Source organism: Petaurus breviceps, unplaced genomic scaffold, assembly GCF_028583685.1.
Source record: "Petaurus breviceps papuanus isolate PSGF00001 unplaced genomic scaffold, PetGlider_PUasm1.0 174, whole genome shotgun sequence".
NCBI classification, from domain to species: Eukaryota; Metazoa; Chordata; class Mammalia; order Diprotodontia; family Petauridae; genus Petaurus; species Petaurus breviceps.
Window position 1 is genome coordinate 44,688,517 of NW_027185761.1, and position 25,231 is coordinate 44,713,747.

The following is a 25,231-nucleotide window of genomic DNA, read 5'->3' on the forward strand; positions in this document are numbered from 1 at the left end:
GTAATGAAGTTAATTTCTTGTGTTTTGTTCTACAGAGCAATCTGATTTCTTTTGGCAAATGTGGGAATGTGAATATTTAGGGACAAAATACTGAAATTACTCTGAATGATATTGAAATTATAGGCTCTTAAGAGACAGTCCAGTTAAGTAATTTTTTTTTTTTAGATTTGGCCAGGAGAGAAGTACAAAATTAGAAAGTTAAAAAGTTGCAAAATTTGGGTGGCTAGGTGGCACAGTGAGTAAAGTGCTGGCCCTGGAGTCAGGAGGACCTGAGTTTGGTTGCGGCCTCAGACACTTAACACCCACACCAAAAAAACTAGCCGTGTAACCTTGGGCAAATTAACTTAACCCTAATTGCCCTCCAAAAAGGCAAAAAAAAAAAAAAACCTGCAAAATTTTAAAGAGTTCAGAACTACAATATCAGAGTTTAGGAATTATAAAATTCTCTCTGAAAAGGTTCTTTATAAGTGTTGGGTGGGGGGAACTCCCTAGCAACCCATTATACAACCCAGTCAACAAATCCTGGGAAAATTAAAATGTACACTGTCTTTCTTAAGCATTCCAGAAATTTTCAGTACTTTAACATTTTAATAAATGAATATAAGGTAATGTTTGTTAGTTTAAATCACGTCCTTATTTAATTTTAAATTGCTAGATAAATATGTATCTATATCACCACTTATTCTTTATCAAGTACTGATTTAGTAATTTTGAACTTTGCTTTGATGATACTTTAAAATGGAATCATTTATTGATAGGATTCCCCTTTGGAAAATTGAACTGTTTAGTTCTTTAATTGTTAAAAAAAAAAAAAGATCTAAAAGGTAATTGGATTTATATTTTAACCTACAGTAAATAGTATGTCCAGTTTGATTTTCCCATTAAAATATTTATATTTTCTAAAATAAAAAAGAATTCTAAATTTATAAGGTGAAAAATAAAGGGTCCAAGTTAATATAAGTGGTGTTCTCATGCCTCTCTATTATAAAACATATTTTGGAATCCCTGGTAGATAAAATTGAGAATGATTTGTTGCTTCTGGCCCCTTTCTACCCTCTCTGTTCCTTTAAGGGAGAGTCCTGCTTTTGAAATAAGCTATGTAATTCTGTATTGTAACTTAAGATAGTACAACTTTAAAAATGGAGTATAACAAACTTCTAAATTAGGTCATTTAAATTTTGTAGTTCAAGGAAGAGAGAAATAAGCTGATGCTTTCTTGAATTGTGAATTAGGTGCTTTATTGACTAGTGAAAATGTTTATTTTGAAGTTCTCTGAAAGCACATGATATAAGTAATTTATGGACAGCCACAGAATAAAATAGGAGATAACTGAAGATGACCAAACTCTGCCCTATGTATATATGTTCTGTTTTTGCTTAGTTTTTATTTTCATTACAAATAAATTAATTGAATTTCCCAAAGAATAGGCCAGATTTTATCTCCTGATAGTTCTTATTTTTTAAAGAATTTAAAATGATTCAAAATATAGGTTAAGAGAAGAGATTGCTAGTATTTTAATTTGAGTTGTAATATGATGTACATAACCTGTACAAAGCATGGGTATTTTTTAAAATAAATATTTTAAAATAATAGTGCATTTTATTTGTAAACATACAAATTAAGGTAATGCAGATTGTGAGTTAGCTTCGTATATAGACCATTATATAGGTTTGAAATTTTTACTGGGGCAAAAAGACAAGTCAAACATTTAAAAATACTTTGTATTGTGTGTGTGTGTGTGTTTTTTGATTGATACCATATTTGTCAAGTATATTTGTGTTCTATCTCTTTTCCCTTAGAAGCTGTCATTCTGAAAGCCTACTTTCTTTTAATTCATCAGGTAACAGTTCATGACCTGCAGGTGGATTCCTGGGTCCTGTGTACTTGGAGGCAGTATGCCAAAGCCAGAACATTCTGTGTCTTTATCTTCACTTCCTTTTTGCTTTTCCCTGTTAAGTTTAGGATTTATAGAGTCTCATGGAATCTTGGGTTGAATGGGGCTTTGAGACCATCTACAGCCTTTGCTTAGAGATCTCTGGTGGGGATGACAGTGTACCTAATGCAAATCCTGGCACTTCATAAATCTTATGTTAAGTTGAACTTGGCTTCCCAAAGCAGCCCATTCCACATTTGAATAAATTCATTGTTAGGAAGCTTTTCTTTATGTCAAACCTGAATTTATCTCTCTTTTCCATGTTTGGTGTTTACAGGTAGTACCTTCTATGTTGAAATAGGATGAAGTCTAATCCCTCTTCGAAGTGTTGGCCTTTTTGGTGCTGGAAAACCTCCATGGCTTTTCCCCTTCACCCCAGGTGTCTACTTCTACTTAAACATAGCGTTCATTTGCCCAGTTGTCCATCGATGTCCTGAGGTCTTTCATCAACCTGATCCCCTTCTTCTGGCTGCTGTCCAGTTGTTCTTCCTAAAGTGTATTCACAGAATGGAGCCCAGTCTTCCAGGTGGAGTCTGTGCAGCAGGAAGATTGATTTACCAGACACTATTCCTGTTAGTCTGTGTCTGCATTGGCCTCTTTTGGCTGTCTTGTAACTTACTGAATTACCGACTCCTACCGAACTTAAGTGTCCACTGAGATCCTTAGGGATTTTTCAGACTAGCTGCTTTTTCTCTAGTCATAACTCTTTCCCCATCTTGGTTTTGGGAAATAGACTTTTGGGGGAGATTTTACATTTGTCTATATTAAATTTTGTCTTCTTAGATTTGGCATACCATTTTGGTCTGTCATTTTCTTTTTGGATCTTAATTCTGTCTTCTTACATGTTAGCTCTCAATATAATCATGGCCATGTATGTTTTTATGGAAGTTATTGGTAAAAATATAGAACACCACACAGTGGAACAGATCCTTGGTGGGGGTGGGGCTGGGGGTAGGAGGACACATCTACTAGAGACCTCCCCTTAGACTTGAAGTCAAGAGATACCTGGGTTCAAAATCTGCTTCTGCAACTTGGTGGCTGTGTTACTACAGGAAAGTTACAGTCTCTATTATTTCCCTATTTGTAAAATGAGGACCATTTCAGTTCTGAGGGTTAAATGTTATATAATGTTTTGTAAATGGCAACTCTTAGTAAGTTGGCATCTCCCCCCATTTATTACTCTTTAGGGCCAGGAATTCAAGCAGTCTTGCACCCTCCTCTGGGCACTGTGTTCTAGCCTCCATCTTTCCATCTTGTCCACAAACAGCATCGAGAGATTTTTGTCAAATGCTTTGCTGAAATCTAGGTAAATTATATTCTTAGTTTCATGAATACTAGTCTGATAATCTTAGCAGGAAAGGAAATAAGGATTGTGTGATGTGATCTCCTTTTCAAAAGTTCATGGGTATTTTTCTTGTATTATTTCCTGCATTGTGACATTCAGGTTCTTTGATTGGCACTGTTCTTTGGGGAGGCCTGTGGTCCATAAATTGTCTTGGCCTACTGTCTTCAAAGCCGGATTGCTTGTGTATAAAGCATGTGGTCCAGTATTTCCTTTTGCTTCTCTTCAAAATTTTCCAGCAATTCAAGTTTTGTTTTTTGTTCTGAACTTACTCACTTTCATGACTTTTACTTTGGAGAGCTTCAATTTTATTATCTTCAGGTTAACTTATTTTTCTAATTGTGTTTTTAAATTACACGTCGAGAGCTTTAATATCTGGTTTGGATTTTTTTTTATGAGTTTTGTTTTGAACTATTCTTTAATTTTTGTTGTTATGGGGAGTCAGCTTTTCACCAGGCAGTTGAGGATCCAGTGAGATATAATATAAAGCACTGCCAATCTTAAAAGTACTCTAAAAACGTTTGTTAGTGTCCAGGCAATATTAGTTCATTTTCCTTCATGTTCATTTCCTTCCTTCAACATTTATTTAAAGTATTTTAGTTTCTCTTTGAGGTTTTGTGAAGTTTTCCTTCTGTTTGTAAGCTTATCCTCTCTGGAGGTTTATCTGCTTGTGTGCTGTTTTGTATTTTGAATTTTGAAGACTTTTGTAGCAATAGAACACAGGAAATATTTTTATTTTGTAAAATACTTTTATACTAAACTTTATTTTTTATTTTTCTTCTGTATTCCCAAACCAATTTGCCAAAGGTTTTTTTTTACTTTCATTTTTTAAAAAAACTTTTTGCTTTCATGAAGACAGTGTTGATCATTGGTATTTCCCTTTGACTTCAGGACTTCTCTCTTCCTCTTTTGATCTCTTCTGTTTATTCTTTTGCGTCTCCATCACTCATTCTTTTTTTTGTTTTTGTTTTTTTTGCTTTTTGGAGGGGGAAGGGCAGGGTAATTGGGGTTAAATGACTTGCCCAAGGTCACACGGCTAGTAAGTGTTAATTGTGAAGCTGGATTTGAACTCAGGTCTTCCTGACTCCAGGGCCAGTGCTGTACTCACTGTGCCACCTAGCTCCCTCCTTTCCCCCTTCCCCCCGCCTCCAATCACTCATTCTTTAATACCTTCCTTTCTATGAGGACCTTTGCAAAGTTTTGCAAAACAAAATTTGCCCTTCTCTAGGCCTGAGACCTCTCCTGTCCTCCAGGATCTTTAAAAGACATATCTGTGATCTCATCATTTTGGAAATTTGCTTCAACAATACAGTTCACATCCTACAGTGTTTGCTATTAGTTTGAGACCCAGTCCACTAAATATCTAAAGATAACAGCTTGGGGTGAGAGGAGAGGATGGGTGGAAAGCTTGAAGAGGAACGAGAAGGTTTGGGGCTATCAGGGTGTGGAGAGTTGGATGTCAAACTGTTAAAACAGTTCCTAGACACAGAAAAGCTGGGCTTCAGGCCAAATTTTACATGTTCTCTGGATGACTTTGGACAGATAATTTCATTTCAGCCTTAGAAATTTCTTCATGAATTACTATCTTTAGTCATATGGAAAAAATGCTCAAAATCACTATTGATAAGAGAAATGCAAATTAAAACAATCCTGAAGGACCACCCCACACCTATCAGGTTGGTTAATTTGACAGAAAAGGGAAAGGATATGTTGAAGTGATGTGAGAAAATTGGAACACTGATGTTTTTATTGGTGGTGGTGTGAACTGATCCAGCCATTCTGGAGAGAATTCCTAACTACGCCAAAAAGGCCATAAAACTGCATACCCTTTGATCCAGCAGTGCCACTAAGATTAAAAAAAAAGGAAAAGGGCCTTTACATACAAAAATATTTACGGCAACTTTTTGTGGTGGCAAAGAATTGGAAAATGAGGGGAACGGCTGAATAAGTTGTGGTATATGATTGTGATGGAATACTATTGTGCTATAAGAAATGATGAGCAGGAGAATTTCAGAAAAACCTGGAAAGATTTACATGAACCAATGCAAAGTGACTTGATCAGAACCAGGAGAATGTTGTTCACATAACAGCAGTATTATTCTATCAGCTGCTGTGAATGACTTAGTTGTTCTCAGCAATGCAATGATCCAAGACAATCCCAAAGGACTCATGATGAAAAATGCTGTCTGTCTCCAGAGAAAGACTGATGAGTCTGAATGCAGACTGACTCATACTATTTTCACTTTTTTTCTTGTTCTAGTTTTCTTCCCCAAAATGACTCATATGGTTACACATGTATGCCCTATAAGCTACATCAGATTGTTTAGCATCTCAAGGAGGGAGGGAGAGAATTTGGAACTTAAAAATTTTTAAATGAGTGTTGAAATGTTTTACATGTAATTGGGAGAAAAATTACTATTTAAAAAAAAATTTCTTCATGGGGAAAATAATTCCTGGCCCATGTTACCTTGCAAAATTGTGAGAATCTAATGGGATTATATAAAATGCTCAGCTAGTGTCAGTTGCTATTTCTGATCCCCCTTAGTGGTTTTTACATTGATTTCAGTTGGGCAGCAAACTGTGTGACCGTGGAGAAGTCACTGATCTTCTCTTGGCATCATTTTTCTCACCTACAAAATAAGGACATTTCATTTGATGGACTTTAGAGGCCACTCATCTCAACATCCATGATCCTGTAATCACTAGAAACAGATGCAACCATTTAGAATATTATACTTGATGTTGTTTTCCTAGTGTGCAATGTGTTCTGCTCTATTTTAAGAAATCTCTCTGCATGATCTTTATGCCAAAAAGTATCTCAGCATATAACCAGATGGAAAACCAATTTTAAGTTCAGAATTCAAAGAAAAATCCATTTTGGACCATTTGACAGGAAAACTGTAGTACGTTTCTTGTGTTTGCTAAAAGTAGCATTGTGGCAAGTAAGTTGGGAAAATACAAAAAAAAAAATAGTATTTGTTTTTGCTTCCTTTATTTTGATTGGCAGTGAGATTGGATTATCAAATAAACCATGAGTTTTTAATACAGTTTTTATTTTCATTTAATTCAGGCCCTCCTTTAGGAGATCTAAAGAGCTCTGACAATTATTTCACATTCCTGGAATTATTTCCCACAGCCTCAAACTTATTGAGGTTGGCTGGGGATTGGAAGTGTATTAAACAACAATCACTCAGCATTTACTAAGCGCCAACCACATGATGGTCACTTTGCTAGGTGCGGGGTGTATGAAACCTTCCTTACCTTTGAGGAACTTGCATGGTAACATTTACTAGCATGTATAGTTGCATTTGTTGTAATAGGATTTAACCTCTATTGAGCATGGGAAATTTTGATTTGTGGTTTTGTTGGCAAAGGGAACTGGTGAACAAACTTCATCGATGAATTAACAGGACCGGTGAGTTCCCTTCACTTATATCTTCCCCAACAAACAAAGCCTAATTGACAAAATTGTCCATATGAGGGGTTTCCATTCCCTAGGATTTCAGTTCAAAGTTGATAGCCTGATGTGGTTTGTTACAGGCATGAAATACAATAAGTATTAATCTTGGGGCATATCAAGATGGCAAGTAAGACTTTGGGTGGTAAGTTATTACCAAAATACATGGATATTTAGTTTTTAATTATTGAACTGCATTTCCATTTTGAGCTTCCTATTTTGGAAGATTAAGCTATTTCCAGGAGGTCAAATGAAATCACCTTGAGACAGCTAGGTAGTACTATGGCTAGAATGCTGTATGTGGAGTCAGGAAGACCTTAATTCAAATCCAGCCTCATAGCTATTTGACCCCCTGGGGCAAATGACTTAACTCTGCCTCAGTTTCCTCATCTGAGAAATGGGTTAATAATGGCATCTCTCTCCCAGGGTTGTTGTGAGATCATTTGTAAGGAACTTTGCAAACCTTAAAACGCTGTATTAATGCTGGCTGTAACTCATTGTGATGATGACGGTAACTTCTACAATGTTTCTGTACTCACACAGCTCAATCATCTTTCAGTTAAACCACTTTAAATCTGCCACTTGGTTTCTATGCCTCCAGTCTCTTCCCTTCTCCATTTCATTTTCTAGACAGCAGCAGAATTGGTATTCCTAGAACACAAATCTGAAAGTGTCATGTTCATCATTAATCTTCAGTGGTTCCTTGTTCCTTGTAGGATAAAATACAAAATCCCGAGTTTGCCATTTAAATTCCTCCACAATCTAACTTCCAACTATCTTTCTGGTCCTTTAGATTTCTTTCCTTCATTTTTTTCTTTTCACACCCTTCTTAACCCTATGCAGTCTGACTTCCAACCTCATCCTTCAATTGAAACTGTTCTTTAGAGTTACCAATGATCTTTTAATGGTTAAATCGAATGACATATTCTCAGGCCTCATCTTTCTTTGACTTCCCTTCAGCCTTTTAACACCATTGATTGTTTATTCTCTATATAATCTCTTCTTTCTATGTTTTTATGATACTACCCTCTCTGGGCTCTTTATCTTGTCTAACTGCTTCTGGGGCTCCTCTCCTGGATTTTCATCCAAGTTACAACTACTAAATGTGGGTATTCCCCAAGGTTCTATCCTGGGCTCTTTTTTCTTCTATATTATATTGTTCAGTGATCTCATCAGTTCCACTGGATTCAATGATCATTTCTATGATGATGACTCTCAGATCTATTTATCCAACCCTACTGAACTACCCTCCTGAGCTCCAGTCTTAACATCTCCAACCGCCAGTTGGACATCTTGACCTGATTGTCCCACGGACACCTCAAACTTAACTTACTGAATCGACTTGTTATTTTTTCCCCCTTCCTACCCTGCCTGTTATTTTAAGGGTACCACCCTCATCCCAATCATCCAGGCCTACAACCTAAGGGGTAATCCTTAACTTCTCTGTCATATCCAACCTGTTGCCAAGTTCTGCTGGTTCTATCTTCGTAACATCTCCTATATACTCCCTTCTCTCCTCTTAATACTGCCACCAGGCTGGTGCAGGCCCTCATCGCCTCACACCCAGACTATTTCAAGAGCCTTCCAGTTGGTCTCTCTGCCTCAAGGTTCTCTCCATTCTAGTTCACCCTCCACTCACCTGTCACGTTAATCTTCTTAAATGGCAGATCTGACTATGTTAACCATCACCCCATTTCATGAACTCTAGTGGTTCCCAACTACCTCCCAAATCAAATGTAAAGTCCTCTGTGTGGCTTTGAAAGCCCTCATAACCTGGTCCCCTTTTACCTTTCCAGGACTTTTATACCTTACTCCATGTACTCTCAGACACTGGCCTTCTTTCTCTGAACTCCATGACTAGAATTCTCTCCTTCCTCATTTCTGCCTCCTGGAGACCTATCAATCAGTGCTGACAGACATTTACTAAGTGTTTTCTAGCTACCAGCCATCTTCTGTCTCAATTCTTACCTAGCCCTTAATCATTGAACAGGCATTGTCTCAGACGAACTGAGACCTGGGAAAGACCTTTGTTTAAAAAGCCAGGGGTCACCCATGGTATCCTGGACCATCTCCAGTCATCTTGACTTTTGTCTTGCCACTGGACTCTGAGGATTCTGGAGGAGAGAGTGAGGCTGATGACTTTTTGCAGCTCTACCTCACTTAAATCAAATTCAAGAGCGAGTCAAGACCTCACCCCCTCCATGTCATTGGTCCTTGGAAATATAAGGACAAACAATAACAAGAATCCTGTCTCCTGTGAAGTCTCATCTGACATCTCACTTTCCTCAAGCCTTTTCTAATCCCTCTTAACAACCTTCCCTCCAAGATTTTTCTCCACTTTATCCTGTACATATCTTGTTTGTAATCGTAATTTACATGCTGTCCCTCCTTGTAGACTGAGCAGGGACTTGAGAGCAAGGACTGCTTTTTGCCTCTGTTTTTATCTCCAGCACTTAGCACAGTGCATCATGTCAGACACTTCATGAGCCTGAGCCTGTGGACCATATTGTCGGAGCTTTCTTGGCAAAGATACTGGAGTAGTCGGTCACTTCTTTCTCCAGTGGATGAAAGCAAATAGAGATTAAGTGACTTGTCCAGGGTCTCTCTGCTAGTAAGTACCCGAGGTCACATTTAAATTCAGGTCTTTCTGACTCTAGACCCAGCACTGTCCACTGAGACCCCCAGCTGCCTCTTCTCTGCTTAGCACATAGAAGGTTCTTAATAAGTGCTTGGGTTGTTGACCGACATTCCCATTTGTCAATCTTGTGGTGTCTCCGGATTCTGGAATGCATTCCAATCCTTTAGAATCCTTAGCCTCCATTAGAGCAAAGATCACATGCCTGGGGTCCTTTCCTGATCACCCTCCTCCCTTACTCTTCTTTTCTTGAATTTACTTTTTATTTTTCTCGATAGGTGCTGTATCCCCACTCCTTGAAGGCAAGTTTTGTTGGTTATTTTTGTTTCTGTACCCCCAAATGTACAGAGTTGGAGTGGGGGAGTGCGACTTCCCACACTGGGAGGGACTTCAAATTCCTTCCTTGATGATGCCTGACCCTGGGCAAGTCCCTTCAGTTTCCTTGGGCTTATTTTCCTCATCTGTGAAGTCTAGCGGCTTGTTCTAACTGGCTTTTCAGGTCCTTGCCAGTTCTGTATCTGCTACTATCCATCCTATTGAATTGAATCAGAACTAAATTATTTCAGGCCAAATCAAACCAATATACTTGGAAAGGTATAAACAAGATGGAAAAAATATGAATGACGCGGTGGCAAAGAGACGATGATTGACTTTTTAAAGAGAATCACCAAGTTCAAAAGTAGAGAGGAGGTAGAGGGTAGAGGAGGTAGATAAGTTCAAAATCTAGAGAGGAGGTAGAGGGTGAGAAGGGAAAAAGAAACGACTGGGCGAGGCTCTCCCCATTCCTTAGCCCTCCAGTTGGGGCGGGGCTGGGACAAGGGGAAGAAAGGGCGAGAGACTAGGCTAGGTTAAACTTGGGATCCCGCTTCCAGCCCCAGGAACGCTCGCTGTGGGCTTCCCAGAACAAACCCAGTGTGGGCGGGGTTGCTGTCCGGCTGCCCAGGATCTCGGGCAGGGCCAGCAGCAGCTGGCGGCGGCCTGGCCTGGCTTGGGCGCCTGCCATCCTGCCGCTCTCGGGGCTGGGCACAGGGAGGGCGGACCCGACGCGCTCCCCGGGAAAGTGGCCCGGACGGCTCCTGGGCGCCCCCTGGGCCGGCCCTGGGCCCTGGGCGCCTGAGGTTTCCGGTGAGCTCCCGGGGCCGGTTATGACGACTCCCTCCTCCTCCTCCTTCTCCTCCTCCTCCTCCTCCTCCTCCTCCTCCTCAAGAGCTAGCCCCAGGCGCCGCCTCCTCCTCCTCCTCCTCCTCCTCCTTCGCCGCCACGGCCGCCGCCGCTGCCGGTCCTTGGGCTCCAGGTGGGACGCGCTCGCTCCGGGGCTCTCCGGAGCCCTGCGCCCCTGGCGCTGGCTCTCCAGCGCTCGCCACGGCTCCCCGGAGCTTGGCTCTGGCTCTAGCGACTCTCGCAGGCTGCGGACGGAGGGCGCCCAGCTCTCCTGCCCTTCCTCCTCCAGCCTGCGGCCGCTGCTTCTCCCCCTCGGCTCCCTAGCTTCCCCACTGACCGGCCGGGCTCGCCTAGGCTCGGGCGCGCGGGGCGCAGCGGGCTGCCGCGGCCGGCCGGACTCCCAGACCCGTCTCCTACCCCCTTGGCTCCCAGCTGCACCTTGTCCCCTCCTGGGCTCTGCCCAGGGCATCTGTCCGCTCCGTCCCACGCTGTCCTGTCCGGGAGCTGCGCGGAAAGGGGCCTCGGGGGCCCGGCTCCCATCCTGCCCGGCCGATGGCGTGGGCTCAGGGGATGTCCTGCCTCCAGGACCGCCTTCGCACTTGCCAAGGCTCCCCAGCTAAGACGGGACCACTGGTACCCTGGGGACCCCCTTCCCTAGCTAGGTCCCAGCTTTTGGCTGGCGCGCTGAAGGGAGGCTGCTTTGGCCGGGGGTCAAGGGCAGGACCTGAGCGTGAGAAAAGCTTCTCAGCATTGGAGGGGGGGAGGGGGGGGGGAAGAGAAGGAAGAGGGGAAAGAAGGGAGAAGGGAGGGAGGAAGGGAGAGAGACAGACAGACAAGACATTGGGGGGGGGTAATTGTGGGAAATCTGGACATCCCTTGTTCATCATCAATAGGGTCTCTTTTGACCAGCAGTGGGACTGTTTCATTATAGGAACAAGGGAGGAGGGGGTTGTCTGGATGTTTGAGAGGAATTAGCTGGCCTTGGATGCTTTTCCTTTCTACTTTTCTGGAGGCTTTAGGATCTTAGATTTGGGGGGGGGTGGAATGAACCTTAGAGGTAATCTGCTCTAACCCATTTATTTTTACAGAGAGTCAAGGCCCAGAGATGTTTAGTAACTTGCCTAATGTCACACAGGTAGAACCAGGATTTAAGCCCATGTCCTCTGGATGTAAATGGGGTGTTTTTTTTTTCAACTGTAGTGGGCTTGCTCCCACTGTAGCCCAGTAAGGTAGGTATTATCTCAGTTGTACCCCTCTGTACATTCTTTTGGTTCTCTCTCTCTCTTTCCCCTAATTCTCCCCCCTTCTCCTCCCTCTTTTCCTTTTTTCTGACTCCTGTGGAAATAAAATGGATGGCATGAACACTTAGGGGCAAACCAAAGAAAAGTGGCCCTTCTTGAAACAACTCCTGAGCTGTTGTTCCCCAACCTACTGGGAAAAAATTTCTCTCCAGCTCTGTGGGCTCTTTGAAGGAAGACTGCCAGGGGCCCCAGGGCCCACTTTTTCAGCAGCAGCCAGCCGCCTCTGCCTAGTACTCGTGGGTACATGTCCCGGGCAAGGAGCCAAGGTTCTGATCAGGCTTCTCTGCTTTTCTCCCATGACCTCAGTACTGAACTTCCATAAGGAGCTCCTTGAATTTGTGAATTTTGTTACAGTCAGAACAGTCAAGAGGGAAGGAATTTGGACAAACATTCTGACTTTAGAGAAGGCATACTCTCGGACTTATGAAGATCAGGATTCAAGTCCTGCCTGTGAACACATTCTAGCTATGTGGCCCTGGATAAGTCACTTAAACCAGGCACATTACTAAGACTGTTGAGTTGCATATCTCTGTCTCCATTGGTGGTGGGAGCTCCCCACACATGCATACAATGCTTAATGGTTTGCAAAGTGTTTTACAAATATCTCATTTGATCATCACAACAACTATTGTCCACATTTTGCAGAAGAGGAATGTGAGTTTGAATGACCTGACTGTGAACGTGGATCAAAATAGAAACCAAACCCTTATGACTCTGAGGAGGTTTGGAGTGACTTCTACATAGTGCTTGGAGTTTGGCAAAGTGCTTTATAAACATATTTGATCCTTACAAGAGCCACGTGAGGTAAGGGCTATCATTTTTCCCCTTTTACAGATGAGGAACTATTTCTTAGAGAGGTCATTTGACTTGCCCAGGGTCACACAGGTGGTATGTGGCTTAGTCAAGATTTGAACCCAGGGATGGTGGAGTGACGCAGTGAATAGAGCACTGGCCCTAGAGTCAGGAGGACCTGAGTTCAAATCCGGCCTCAGACACTTAACACAAAAACTAGTTGGGCAAGTCACTTAACCCCAACTGCCTTGCCTTATCCCCCTAAAACACACACACACAAATTTGAACCCAGGTCCTTTGGCTCCAAATTTATCATTCCGAACACTGTACTACTTGTCTAGTCTTAGTCTTTGCAGTAAAGACAGTGGGATCATCTGCTGAGGGGCTTGAGAGAAAAGGAGAAAGTTTAAAATGATGACTTTTGGAAATGTGATGGGGAATCAATGAGAAATGAGTAGCAGACTTGCCGCATGGCAGTGAGGACCCAGTATGGGTTACCAATCTAGGTAAAATAAGATTTTTGTTATTCTAAGTGTGAGCCAGAAATAAAGCTGCTCATTGCTTTGGGAGGGTCATTAGGACTTAGTGTTGTGGTCCCTTAGCACAGCAGACTTGGGTTGCAGAAAGCTTGGATGTGAATTCATCTCTGACATTTACAAGCTAGGAAACCCAGGACAACTCACATACATTCTCTGAGTTTCAGTTTCTTCATATGTAAAATGAAGACAATCACATCTGTAGTACCTGTCTCATAGAGCTGTTGTCAGGATCAAGTGAGATAGATATAGAAAGTCCTTTTTAAATCCTAAAGCTATGTATCTATGCATGATATATGTATGCATTTTTTACAACATTTTAAAAAAAGTTTTGAGTTCCAAATTCTATACCTCCCTTCCCTTCTCCCTCTCTGAGATGGTAAGCCATCTGATCACACACACACACACACACACACACACACAAACATATCTCATCTGAAAGCTTGATAGGTACGGTATGTATTTGGGAAATTCAGTAGATAGAGCAGTAATGACTAGAATCAAATGTCCTGGGTTCAAATGCTACTTTGGACCCTTTTTACTAGTATAATCTTAGTCAAGACACTTCAGGTCCTTAGGCCTCAGTTTCCTCAATTTTGACACGAGGGGTTTGACTTAAATCACTTCTAAGCCCCTTCCAGGCCCCATCTTTGGCTGATATGATACCTATCCTACAGGGTCAAAATAAGTTATTTGATAGAATTAAATTTAGTATATTGAAACAAAAACTGTGCAGGGTGGAGGTTCATAATGTGGTTTTTTGTTCTTTGTGTTTGTTGATGTCTATCAGGCTCATAATGAAAATAAAAGAAAATTTTGAAAAATATAAGTCATTTCTCTTTAAATTAGTTTTAATAATAGAATTAAATAATTTAAAAATATTCTCTAACATAGATATTAATGGCATTAAAGGCAGCTAGGTGGTGCAGGGGATAGAGTGCTAACACTGGAGTCAGGAAAACTCATCTTTATGAGTTCAGCTCCAGCCTCAGACACTTACTAGCTGTGTGACTTTGGGCCAGTCACTTAACCCTGTTAGTTTCCTCATCTGTAATATGAGCTGGAGAAGGAAATGAAAAACCACTCTAGGATTTTTGCTAAGAAAACCCCAAATGGGATTATAAAGAATCAGATATGACTGAAAGTGGCTGAAAAAAAATAGACATTTTTCATGGGGTCATAAGATCTTAGGTTTGGAACTACATGGGATCTCAGAGGTCATCTTGTTCAAATGCTTGATTTTTATAGATGAGGAAACTAAAGCCCAGATAGTTGATATGACTTGATCAAAATGGTACAGTTATGAGCTGGTCTTTAACTCCAAAATCAGTGTCCTTCCCTCTGCCCCACAGTTACCATAATGAAAAATTTGACTCACCTTTCATTGCTATTGTATTTCTTTCTTTATAGGTTTTAGACTCTTAAACACATCACCAGCAGTTTCTGAACTTCTGAGATTAAATTGGTAAAATAACTTTTTCTTATTTGTCATTATTAATAGAGTCAATTTGTAAAATTGTAATCAGATCACTCTAAGATGACAGTTTCAATTAAAGGCATTGATGAAAACCAGCCCAGACCTCCTTCCCCTTTGGCTCTACTTTGGCTCCCTAATCCCTCTGAACCACAGAGGAGGGGAAATGAGAAGGTCACCACTGTTGACCTTGGGTCAATACTGGCTTTCCCTTGTGTATTTGTGATAAGATGACCTCCCAAGTTGGCCTAAATATATCAGCATCTTTCTAAAATCTAGTCTCCCTCAATCTTGTTAGTGAAGGTTCATATTAAAATCAATGGTATATTGAATTGTCTCCTCCTCCAATGCAATATGGCAGAGGTATCTTGCCAAAAACATTCTTTCCCTATGAGAAAAGTGGGGAGGAAAAGTAGAAAAGTGAATCAGTGGGAGGAAGAGAAAGTGAATCTTTGTAATAAGAAAATGACATTTAATTTTCTAAAAAAAAGTCAATCTGGAATAAGGTCCTTATGGAGCATATTCTGTATTTGATATATGCAAAAGTTCTGAAACTATTGAGAAATTCACACAAGTGGTTTTAAATTAGACAAACTGAGCTTCATAGGACTAAGGCTAGTATAGGAAGGTTTTTTTCTTTTGTTTTGTTTTTTTGGAGGGCAGTTGGGGTTAAGTGACCTGCCCAAGGTCACATGGCTTGTTTTTGTGTTAAGTGTCTAAGGGTGGATTTGAACTCAGGTCATCCTGACTCCAGGGCCAGTGCTCTATTCACTGTGCCACCTAGCCACCATTTGGGAAAGTTTTGGAAAAGCACATGATAGGTATGGGTAGTCTGCAATTATTAGAAATGGGCAAATTGGGAAAGAGAAGTGGAGGAAAAGGTATCAAGCAGGAAATTCTTGGTGGGGGGGTGGGGAGTGGAAGACACACTAATAGCTTGGGGCAGGACAGGAAAGGCTTCATGTAGAAAGTGGTGTTTGAACTTAGTTTCAAATTAGAGATTTGAGAGATGCAAAGGTGTGAAGCCAGTGTCTTCCAGTGCAAAGGTATGGAGATGGGAAATGGAGTGTCTTGTATGAGGAAGACAAAGATCAGTTTGTCTAGGCTTGTGAAAAGTTCTGAAGGTGAGTAACATGTCATGAGTCTGGAAAGGTAGGCTAGAGCCAGAAAGACAAACAGAGGACCTAATATTTGATAATAGAGGTAATAGGGAACCACTGGAGTCTATTGAGCTTGGTACTGACACATGGTCAGACTTGCCCTTTGGGCAATAATCCTTTTGGCAACTGTTTGGAGGGAAGATGGGAGTCAGGAGAGATTTGAGGTAGAGAGACCAATTATGATCCTATTACAGTAATTCTGGTGAGAGGTGATTAAGGATTTGACTAGCATACTGTCAGTAAATGGAGACAAAGGGGCTATTAGGAGTGGGGATAGAATAAGAAATATTGGGAAGAGAGAAATGATAAGATTTGGCAATTGAATGGATATATGGGATGAATGAGAATGAGGAGGTGAGGATTCTATTCAGTAAACATTTATGAAATGCCTACTATGTGCCAAGCACTGTACTAAGCATTGGGGATACAAAAAGACAAAGACAGTCCCTGCCCTCATAGAGCTTACACTTTTATGAGGGAAGCAAGATGATAATAAATATCTATAAAACAAGTTATACATGATGACTCCAAGGTTGTGAATTTGGGAGACTAGAAGTATTGTTGGGTCCTTGAAGGATGTAGGAATTTCAGAAGAGGGAGTGGGTTTTGGGGAAAAGTAATTAGTTCTGTTTTGAACATGTTGAAATCAAAATGTCTCCAGGGCCTTTAGTTTGAAATGTCTAATAGGAACTTGGTGATAGGGGACTGGAGCTTGGGAGAGAAGTCTTGGGCTGGCTAAACAGATAGAAATGATAACAAAGCCCAGGGGAGTGGATGAGATCACTGAGAAAGAAGGTGTATAGAGAGGAAAGGACTCAAACAAGGGTCCAGGGGATGCTTCCATGTAAGGATGTACCAGCCCATTACATAATCCCAACACATGAGGATCATAGAATTCTAGCTCTGGCGTTAGAAGGGACCTTTATGGTCATCTCATCCAGTCTCCTTACTCGGGCAAACTTTGTCTCTGAGACGCCAGGTGACAGCCATGATAGGAAATCTCAATCTAGTGCTTGGTCATCGATGCCCTTTAATACAATTGAGGGAAATGAATTAATGATACGTTTCCATTTGAATGGCAGGCTTTCTTCTCTGGTTACAATGCGAAGGTTGCTTGTGTTTGGGGTGCTGCTTTATGACATTCTGGGAAGCAACCAAGATGAAACTCCTCACCTGAAAGACCTTCCAGGGGCATCATCCCCCGCCTATTGGAGCCTTCATTTGCCCGAAGAGCACATTCCTTACTTTCTCCACAACAATAGACATCTTGCTGCAGTTTGTGACAAAGACCCACGATGCCCTTATAAAGTAGGTCTTTTACCCTTCTTGCTTGTTTATGGAAAGAGGTTGTTTCACATGGTTTACTGTTTTTGGTTTCAAGGACTGCTGGTTTTTTGACTGGGGATGAATGTATCACTTGCTGCCAAAAGTGAGTCACTGCTTAGACTTCAGTAAATACTTTTAAATTAACTAAGATCTTATTCTAATTCTTTTCCATTATGAGAGACTTGAAAGTAATGACAGACACATGTAATGCTTTAAAGTTTACAAAGCACTTTGCATATATCACATCATTTGATCTTCAAAATAAACCTGTGAGATAAGTGTTATTGCCCCTATTTTATAGATAACAAAATGTACTTTGGAGGTTGTTGAGCATCTGTAATTGTAATTTGATTGATGTGGGGTTGTGATTGTTAGTTGTTTCAGTCACTTCTGACTCTGTGACCTCACTTGGGGCTTTCTTGGCAGAGATACTGGAGTGGTTTGCCATTGCCTTCTCTGGCTCATTTTATAGATTCGGAAACTGAGGCAAGCAGGGTTAAGTGACTTTCCTAGAGTCACCCATCTAGTAAAGGTCGGAGGCCAGATTTGAACTCCTGAAGATGAGGCTTCCTGACTCCAGTCCCAGTGCTCTGTGCACTATGGTACCACCTAGACTTTTGATTTAAAAAGACCTTCCTCCACTGCATAACAGTGATTACTCTGAAGTTTGGATGTTTGCCTAGGCACTGAGACATTGAAGGACATCCCCATGGCTACACAGCTTATTTGTGACAGGCAGGACTTAAGAGGCAGAGGGGGTTTGGTTGAAAGAGAATTGAATTTGGAGTCAAAGAGCCTATGTTTGAATTCTGACTTTGATACTTACTACCCATATGACTGTGGACAAATCATTTATCTTCTCAGGGCCTCAGTTTGCTCATGGGTGGGATTCTGGCCTGTAAGTTTTGTCTGTCTCTAAATCTATGGTCCTATGATTTGCATAGAGGCCTTCTGGATTATAGCTTTTTACCTGTTAAGGTACACTGGCTTTCAAAATGCATATAGAGAGTTTTTAATAAGTCTATGAATTTATCTGTTACCCACACACAAAGATCCTGTGCCCAGTAAATAAAAACAGCAAAGGGTAATGGAAGGATCATAAATCTAGACCTTGAAGGGGTCATCTAGGCCAATTCTCATTTTACAGAGTTGGAAACTGGAGCCTAATGAGCCTAAATCTTTTTTGATTTGACTTGCCTTAAATTCATGAGGAGCAAACAGTTCAAATAGGATTAGAACCCAGTTTTTTATTGACTCCAAATCAGTACTCCATGGGCCTCTCAACTTTAAAAAAAACTGCTCCAAACTAAGGGTTTTCAGAAAGCCTACAGTGGCATAAGTTGTCAAAACATTTGTGAGCTTTGCAGAGGAAGCAAGATGTGCCACTTGGAAGGAAAAGACCCTCACTGAGGTGACTGAGGAATCTCCCACATCTCCTTGAAGCTTCCTAGAAACCGGTGGCTTCAGTATTAAAGTCTCTCTCTTGGTGGTGCCTGCAGAATTAAGATGACAACCACTTGGGCCTTCTTTTCTCTTTAAGTGATGTTGGAAATGACTCAGTTTGGAGCCCATTAAGACATTGTTCCGTTGCCAGAAAGATCAAAGCTGAGCATTGTAAGGCTTCCCTTCCCAGGCTTGTTAGCACAGGAAATGAGGTGGGGAAGGGCTGCCTGGGAATCAAGGATCCCGCCTGTGACCCAGCAGGAGAGCTGCCATCCAAGCTCATGGACAAGGGGCAGCCCATGTGTTTTCCAGCACCAAGCTCATGCTGCTCTTTTGGAACCAATGTTGCCTTTGCTGATCAATCAGTAGAGTTGCTGATATCTTTTGATTTGATTACAAGTCTATCTTTTCTTTCCCTTTCACAGGGAAAGCAGAGGAGTCTTGCAAATACAACTTCAATTGAAAAGATTCTCTGAGGACTAAATTTAAGGCTAGTCTGCCTACCCCAGGGGCCATTTTTGTTAATCTACATCAAGAAATTCCTTTTAAATTGACCTAAGGGGCTGCAGGTGTGATGGTATTTGTTGGCAAACTAACTAAGCAATGAACATTTTTTGGGGGTGGTGATAAAAATAATCTAAGCACATTTTATTTCAAATAATAATTTCTTTTGTATTAACTTTTTTTGTTTTTAAATTACCTTCATTTCCAAATATATCCTTCCCTCCTCCCCAGTTATTGCTTGTAACAAAGAATTTTTTAAAAGGGAAGGGGGGAAGTAATAGTTTATTGAAACTAACCAACACATCAGTTAAATCTAAAAGGGTATATAGTACTGCAAACTCATAGTCCCCTCTTCTGCAAAGAAGGGAGAATGATACATTTTCTCCTTTCTTCTTTGGACCAAGCTTGATCACAGATTACACAGCACTTACTTTACTCTTTTTTTTCTGTTCTATCCATTTATATAATCACATTCATTGTATTCTTCTCCTGGATCTGCTTGTTTCACTTCCTATAAGTCTCTAACTTTTTCATATTCATCATTTCTGAGGCTGTACTTACATTCTGCTGCGTTCACATATTACACTTTCTTTCCCCATTGCCCCATTTCATGGGTATCTTCTTTATTTCAGTTCTTTCCTCTTCAAAAAGTTCTGCTATAAATATTTTAACGTGTATAGGACTTTCTATTTTGGACCTCCTTGGGGCATATGTCTAGCAGTGGGTGGCATGTTTGGGTCAGAGCACATTTCTTTCAAATAGCTTTTTCAACTTTTAAACATGGAGAATATGAAGCCTTTACTTCTAAGACCCTAGTCTTGATATTGAACATTTCTTTCCTTAAAATGAGTCCTCTTGTTTTTTGTCTTTGTACCTCTCTCACTTAGGACGATGCTTAGCGCCTAGGAAGGCTATGGGCCCAGCAGTGGTATTGGTGGGTCAATACAAAGTTTAGTGATTTTTTTTAGGCACAGTTCCAAATTTCTTCCTAGACCAATTCCCAGCTCCACCAACAGAGTATTAATATGCCTGCCCTCCCACAGCCTCTCCAACAATGATCATTCTCATTTTTGGTCACCTTTGCCAGTCTTACAGGTGTTTTGTGGAACCTTGGAGTTGTGTTCACTTGAATTTCTCTATGAGTGATTTCGAGGATTTTTCACATATTTGTTGATAGCTTGGATTTCTTCCTGTGAAAACTGCTTTTACATATCAGTTGATATCGAGGAGTGGCTTTTATTTTTATGCATTAATCCATTCCTTCTATATCTTGGTTATGAGAACTTTATCTGAGAAACTTGCCACAAAAATGTCCCTCTTTTACCTATTTCCATTCTAATTTTAACTGCATTAGTTTTGTTTGTGGAAAACTTTTAAAACTTCCTATAATCAAAATTGTTCATTTTATCTTTTATGATACTTTTAATCTCTTATTTAGTTATGAGAAATTGTTTTTTTCTAAACAGCTTACATTCAAATAATATTTGAATGAATAGTAGAAGATCTAACAGTGTGTGAAAATCATGGTTCTGTTTCTATTTCAGAAACATTTAAAACATCTCGAATCCTGCTGGGGCTATGAGAAATCATGCAGGCCAGAGTCTCGGTTTGGCCATCCCATTTGTAGTTATGTGGATATGGGATGGTAAGTTTCTCTATTTCTTTTTCTCTTCTGTTTTAAAAATTTTTTATCATATCTATCATTTTCCTAGATACTCAACCAATTAGTAATTGAATATATATTAAGTACCTATTATGTTTCAGGAACTTGACTAGATAGATATTCAAGATGGCTTTAAAAGCTTCCCCACAGCCTAATGAATCTGGCTCCCTCTCTCTCCCAGCCTTGAGATAGAGACCTGTGATCTTGTGGGTTCCTAGGGGTAAAAACAGTGGCCTTATGGAGATTTCCCTCTTCATAATACTCTGGGTGATAAAACTCTAGCTTCATACCAATTCTAAAGGGTAAAATTAAGTATAAAAATCTTTTAAAAACCTATTAAGTAAAACTGTACTAATTAGCAGCCTGTTATCTTAGGTTCCAGAGTATAATTCATTCATTTCTACTTTGGATTTTATTATGAAGCCACAGATAGTTGCTAAGGCTTGATTCTTATCTTTTTGATCACTCTTGGGTATCTTTTAACTTTAGGAATTAGAAAAATAAACATTAAATATATTTTTATAAAAAGGATAAATATTCTGAACTTTTAAAAAAAATTAGGACTAATACCATTGAATCAGCTCAGGAGATATTCTGGAAACAAGCGGATTTTGGTTATGCAAAGGAGCGCCTGCATGAATTACGGACCCTCTGCCAACCTATGGAAATAGTAGGTATTTTGGTCTTAAGAAACCTACATTTTTCTTCATTTCAAAAACCATCTGAATTCTAGTTTTTCAGATTGTACTGTGGAGTATATCCTTATGATACAAAGAAGAATTTGTTAATATGAATATTTCTTTAATTTGTATCAAAATCTTCCCCTTTTCCATTCCACATATTCAGCAGCAATACAGACAGCTTGGCATGGTTTACTCTCTGAACCTATTTAATTAGTGATAGCTGGGTTGCATTCTATGGAGATGGAAAGGAATTCCTATGCCCAAAACACAGATCCTTGAGGTATTGATAACCTTGATAATGCTTTGGATTTAAGATTTTTCCTTCTGGAAAAATGTAATATCAGTATTATGGAGAATAATATACCTTCCTTCTGGAGAATATTGAAACATGTTTAGGGATTTTATTGTGATTTATCTTTATAATTTCCCTCTGAAGTAATCTGGGAACAGTTGATATTCTCTCCATTTTGCCAATGGCTATTGAATGGGTTACCCAGAGTCATTGATTTCATTAGTTTGTGAAGGTTGGGCCCAGGTTGCCAAATTTATAAGATAGTATTTAAATCTCCTGCTCCCAGCTTGGGGTTTGTGCTCTGTTCCAATCAGATCACAGGAGCCCAGCCCTAGAGCTGGAAGGAACCTCAGAGGCCATGGAGACCAACATCCTCATATCTACATATTAAGGAAAGGAGCCACAGAGAAGTTAAGTAATTAACCCAACATGTCTCCCATTATCTCTTGCAGGGATTGTGAAATTAAAAAAAATCTCTAAATTAATTCAAATTATATGAAATTATGAAGATCTACTCCCTCTCCCCCCAGCAATGTAGGATAGTTCAATTGTAGTTCCCCATAATAAATAATCATAGCACAAGACTGAGCTGCCTGGGTTAGCTTTGTGTTAGTAATAGTGATGTGGCAATACTTAGGCTAGAGAGAGATCTGTGGATGACCTTATTCAGAATGGCATCTTCCAAAGTGGTGGCCAGATATTACTTGACCCCATATGGAGACATGACCCACAGTTTAAGAAGTACTGAAAGCGTCACAAATGGAAAAAAGTTGAACAATTCTATACTGCCACAATGGTACCAGTGATGTTCTTTCTTCTAGGGAAATTGGGGAGATAAATCTCATGAAAAGTTTCAGAGAATTTCTCTAATTAGTAGTGATTTGTAGCATTTTAAAATGTATTTGTTGATAGCTTGAATTTATTCTGTGAAAACTGCTTTTGTATATTCTTTTTGGTTTTTTTTTTGCTTTTTGGAGGGCAATTGGGGTTAAGTGACTTGCCCAAGGTCACACAGCTAGTTTTGTGTTAAGTGTCTGAGGCCGGATTTGAACTCAGGTCCTCCTGATTCCAGGGCCGGTGCTCTATTCACTGCACCACCTAGCCGCCCCTTTTGTATGTCCTTTGATACTGAGAAATGGCTCTTATTCTTGTATATTATTTATTTCTTCAGGGTGATTCCTGGCTTGTTTGTTCACGCTACCTTCAGTACTGCAGGGCATCAAACTTATACATTGATCTACGAAGAGTGAAGAGAGATCATGACAGGTACTTTTATGGCTCATCTAAGTTCTGATAGACTTAACCCACAAACACTTATAATGCCTGCTACGTTCCAGGCACTGTGCCAAGTACTGGGGAATCCAAATGAGGTGAAAGACAGTCCCTGGCCTTAAGAAATTTTCAATCTAATGGGAGAGACAACATTCAAACAAATATATGCAAAGCAAGCTATATACGGCATAAATAGGAAATAATACAGCTATCCCTTCCACACCATGGGGGTTAGGGGTGCATTGCCTTTGCAATCTGGAGAAACCCTGTAAAATTTTTTGGCCCTCAATTTGTACCAGAGAAGAATTCTGAATTTTTTCTTTTATGGGGTCTTTAAAGTACCTCATTGTAAAATTTGGATTGATATTATATGGTAGTAAACATTTATTTTATTCATTTCTGAGTTTCTTTCTAAATTTTAAATTTTAGTTTTTAATTTATTTTTTATTTTATTTTAATTTATTTTTTTATTTCTGAGTTTCTAAACTTTTTCTGTGTTGTGTATTGGCCTTTGCAAGTTGCCTGTACCTTCTACAAAACCCTCCCCAAATTCCCATTTAATTTCTTCCAGGGGTGGGGAGCCTGCAGCTTTGAGGCCACATGTGACCCTCTAGGTCCTCAAGTATGGCCCTTTGACAGAGTCCAAATTTCACAGAATAAATCCTCTTAAGAAAAGACTAGGGATGGGGAAAGTTGAGATGTGGAAGGGAAAACTGTAGAGAGAAGGTACTGGAATTTAGAGATATTGAGGAAGGCTTCCCGTAGAAGGTAGAAATTTAGTTAAGACTTAGAACAAGGAAGGTCAGTAGTGGAAGCAGTCAGGGGAAGGGGTGGGGGGCGTGGAGCATTCTAGCCATGGAGGACAGCCAGAGAAAAGAGAGATGGAGCATCTTGTTTGTGGAGGCCATTGTCACTGGATCGAAGAATGCCCCTTGGGAAGTAAGGTATAAGAAGGCTGGAAAGGCAGGAGGGGGCTGGGTTAAGAGGGGCTTTGAAGGCCAAAGAGAGCGTTTATATTTGATCCTGGAGGTGATAGGGAGCCTATCAACTTTACTTGACACAAATATCTTAGGAGGTTGGAGACCAAAGCCACCTATATTTTTAGATTTTGTATGGAGTTTATACATTTATTGTTGAGAGTACACAACTCAGTATCTACTTCCTTACCTTCTATTCCTGTCAAACTTGAGCCTTTGCTTTTCTATAAATTTGGCGCTCTATCTCCCATATCCATGCCTCTGCATAGGTTACCCCGTATCTGGAAGGCAATTCCTCATGACCTCTGACTCTTAGACTCCTTGGCTTCCTTCAAGGCTTGCCTTGGGAAGGCTTTCCTTATCTCCCTATTTGTTAGGCTCTTTCCCTGTTGAAATTGTGTTGTGTTTATTGATCTTTAGAGAGGCAAGAAGGCTAGGCTTCAGGTCTCACCTCTAATGCAGACCTGCTGTGTGACCCTGGGCAAGTCACTTAACCCATAAGTGCCCCCAAGTAACTCCGTAATGCTGTAAGTTGCAGAACAATTGCTGGTCTCTATTGGTGGAGAGGACTTTCTCACCAGGAGTTCCCTACACCAAGGAAATCACAAGTTGGATTAAAAAAAATCAATTTAAGGGTTTTATTCTCCCAGTAGAATGTAAGCATCTTAGGGGCAGGTTGGTTTTTCACTTTGTCTTTGTGTTTCCAGCACCCAGTGTAGGCCTTATACATACCAAGTGGTTAATGGTGCTTGTTCAATGGAATTAAATGTGCATATTTTGAACCTGTCCATGTATTAAGTCATATCAGAAGTTATTAGGAGTTAACTTGATATTTGTTTGTTGTGAAACAGATTTAAGGAAAACTTCCTACAGAAAGGTGACATAGGAGGTCATTGTAAACTTGATGTTGGCACATTGATATCTGAAGGTCAACGTAAAAGCCCTCTACAGTCTTGGTAAGAGTAAAAAAAAAATCTCTCTCTCTCTATGGGTATATATTCTTGACAGGCATGGATTATCTATTTGTCTGTCTGTCTATCTGTCCATCTGTCCATCCATCCGTCCATCCATCCATCCATCCATCCATCCATCCATCCATCCATCCCATCCCACCCATCCATCTATCCCATCTGTCCATCCGTCCATCCCATCCATCCATCCATCCCATCTATCCATCCATCCATCTCCATCCATCCATCCGTCCATCCATCCGTCCGTCAGTCAGTCTGTCTGTCTATCTATCTATCTATCTATCTATCTATCTATCTATCTATCTATCT

General features: G+C 40.4%; 1 protein-coding gene across 6 annotated transcripts in view; it reads left to right on the top strand.

The window, feature by feature from the left end:
- The first annotated feature begins 9,673 nt into the window (after window positions 1-9,673).
- Window positions 9,674-25,231, top strand: part of EOGT (EGF domain specific O-linked N-acetylglucosamine transferase) — a 44,876-nt gene continuing 29,318 nt past the window's right edge. Inside the window, exons 1-9 of one of the 6 annotated variants that reach the window (XM_069084150.1) lie at window positions 9,674-10,492; window positions 11,617-11,757; window positions 12,475-12,633; window positions 14,568-14,622; window positions 16,874-17,099; window positions 20,609-20,709; window positions 21,289-21,397; window positions 22,874-22,968; window positions 24,803-24,907. In XM_069084150.1, the coding sequence (XP_068940251.1) occupies window positions 16,893-17,099; window positions 20,609-20,709; window positions 21,289-21,397; window positions 22,874-22,968; window positions 24,803-24,907 (617 nt within the window). In that variant the 5' untranslated portion in view covers window positions 9,674-10,492; window positions 11,617-11,757; window positions 12,475-12,633; window positions 14,568-14,622; window positions 16,874-16,892. Of the gene's footprint in view, window positions 10,493-10,559; window positions 10,662-10,704; window positions 11,162-11,306; window positions 11,758-12,474; window positions 12,634-14,567; window positions 14,623-16,873; window positions 17,100-20,608; window positions 20,710-21,288; window positions 21,398-22,873; window positions 22,969-24,802; window positions 24,908-25,231 lie in introns of those variants that run through there. The other 5 variants (XM_069084151.1, XM_069084153.1, XM_069084152.1 and 2 more) reach the window with 5 other exon arrangements.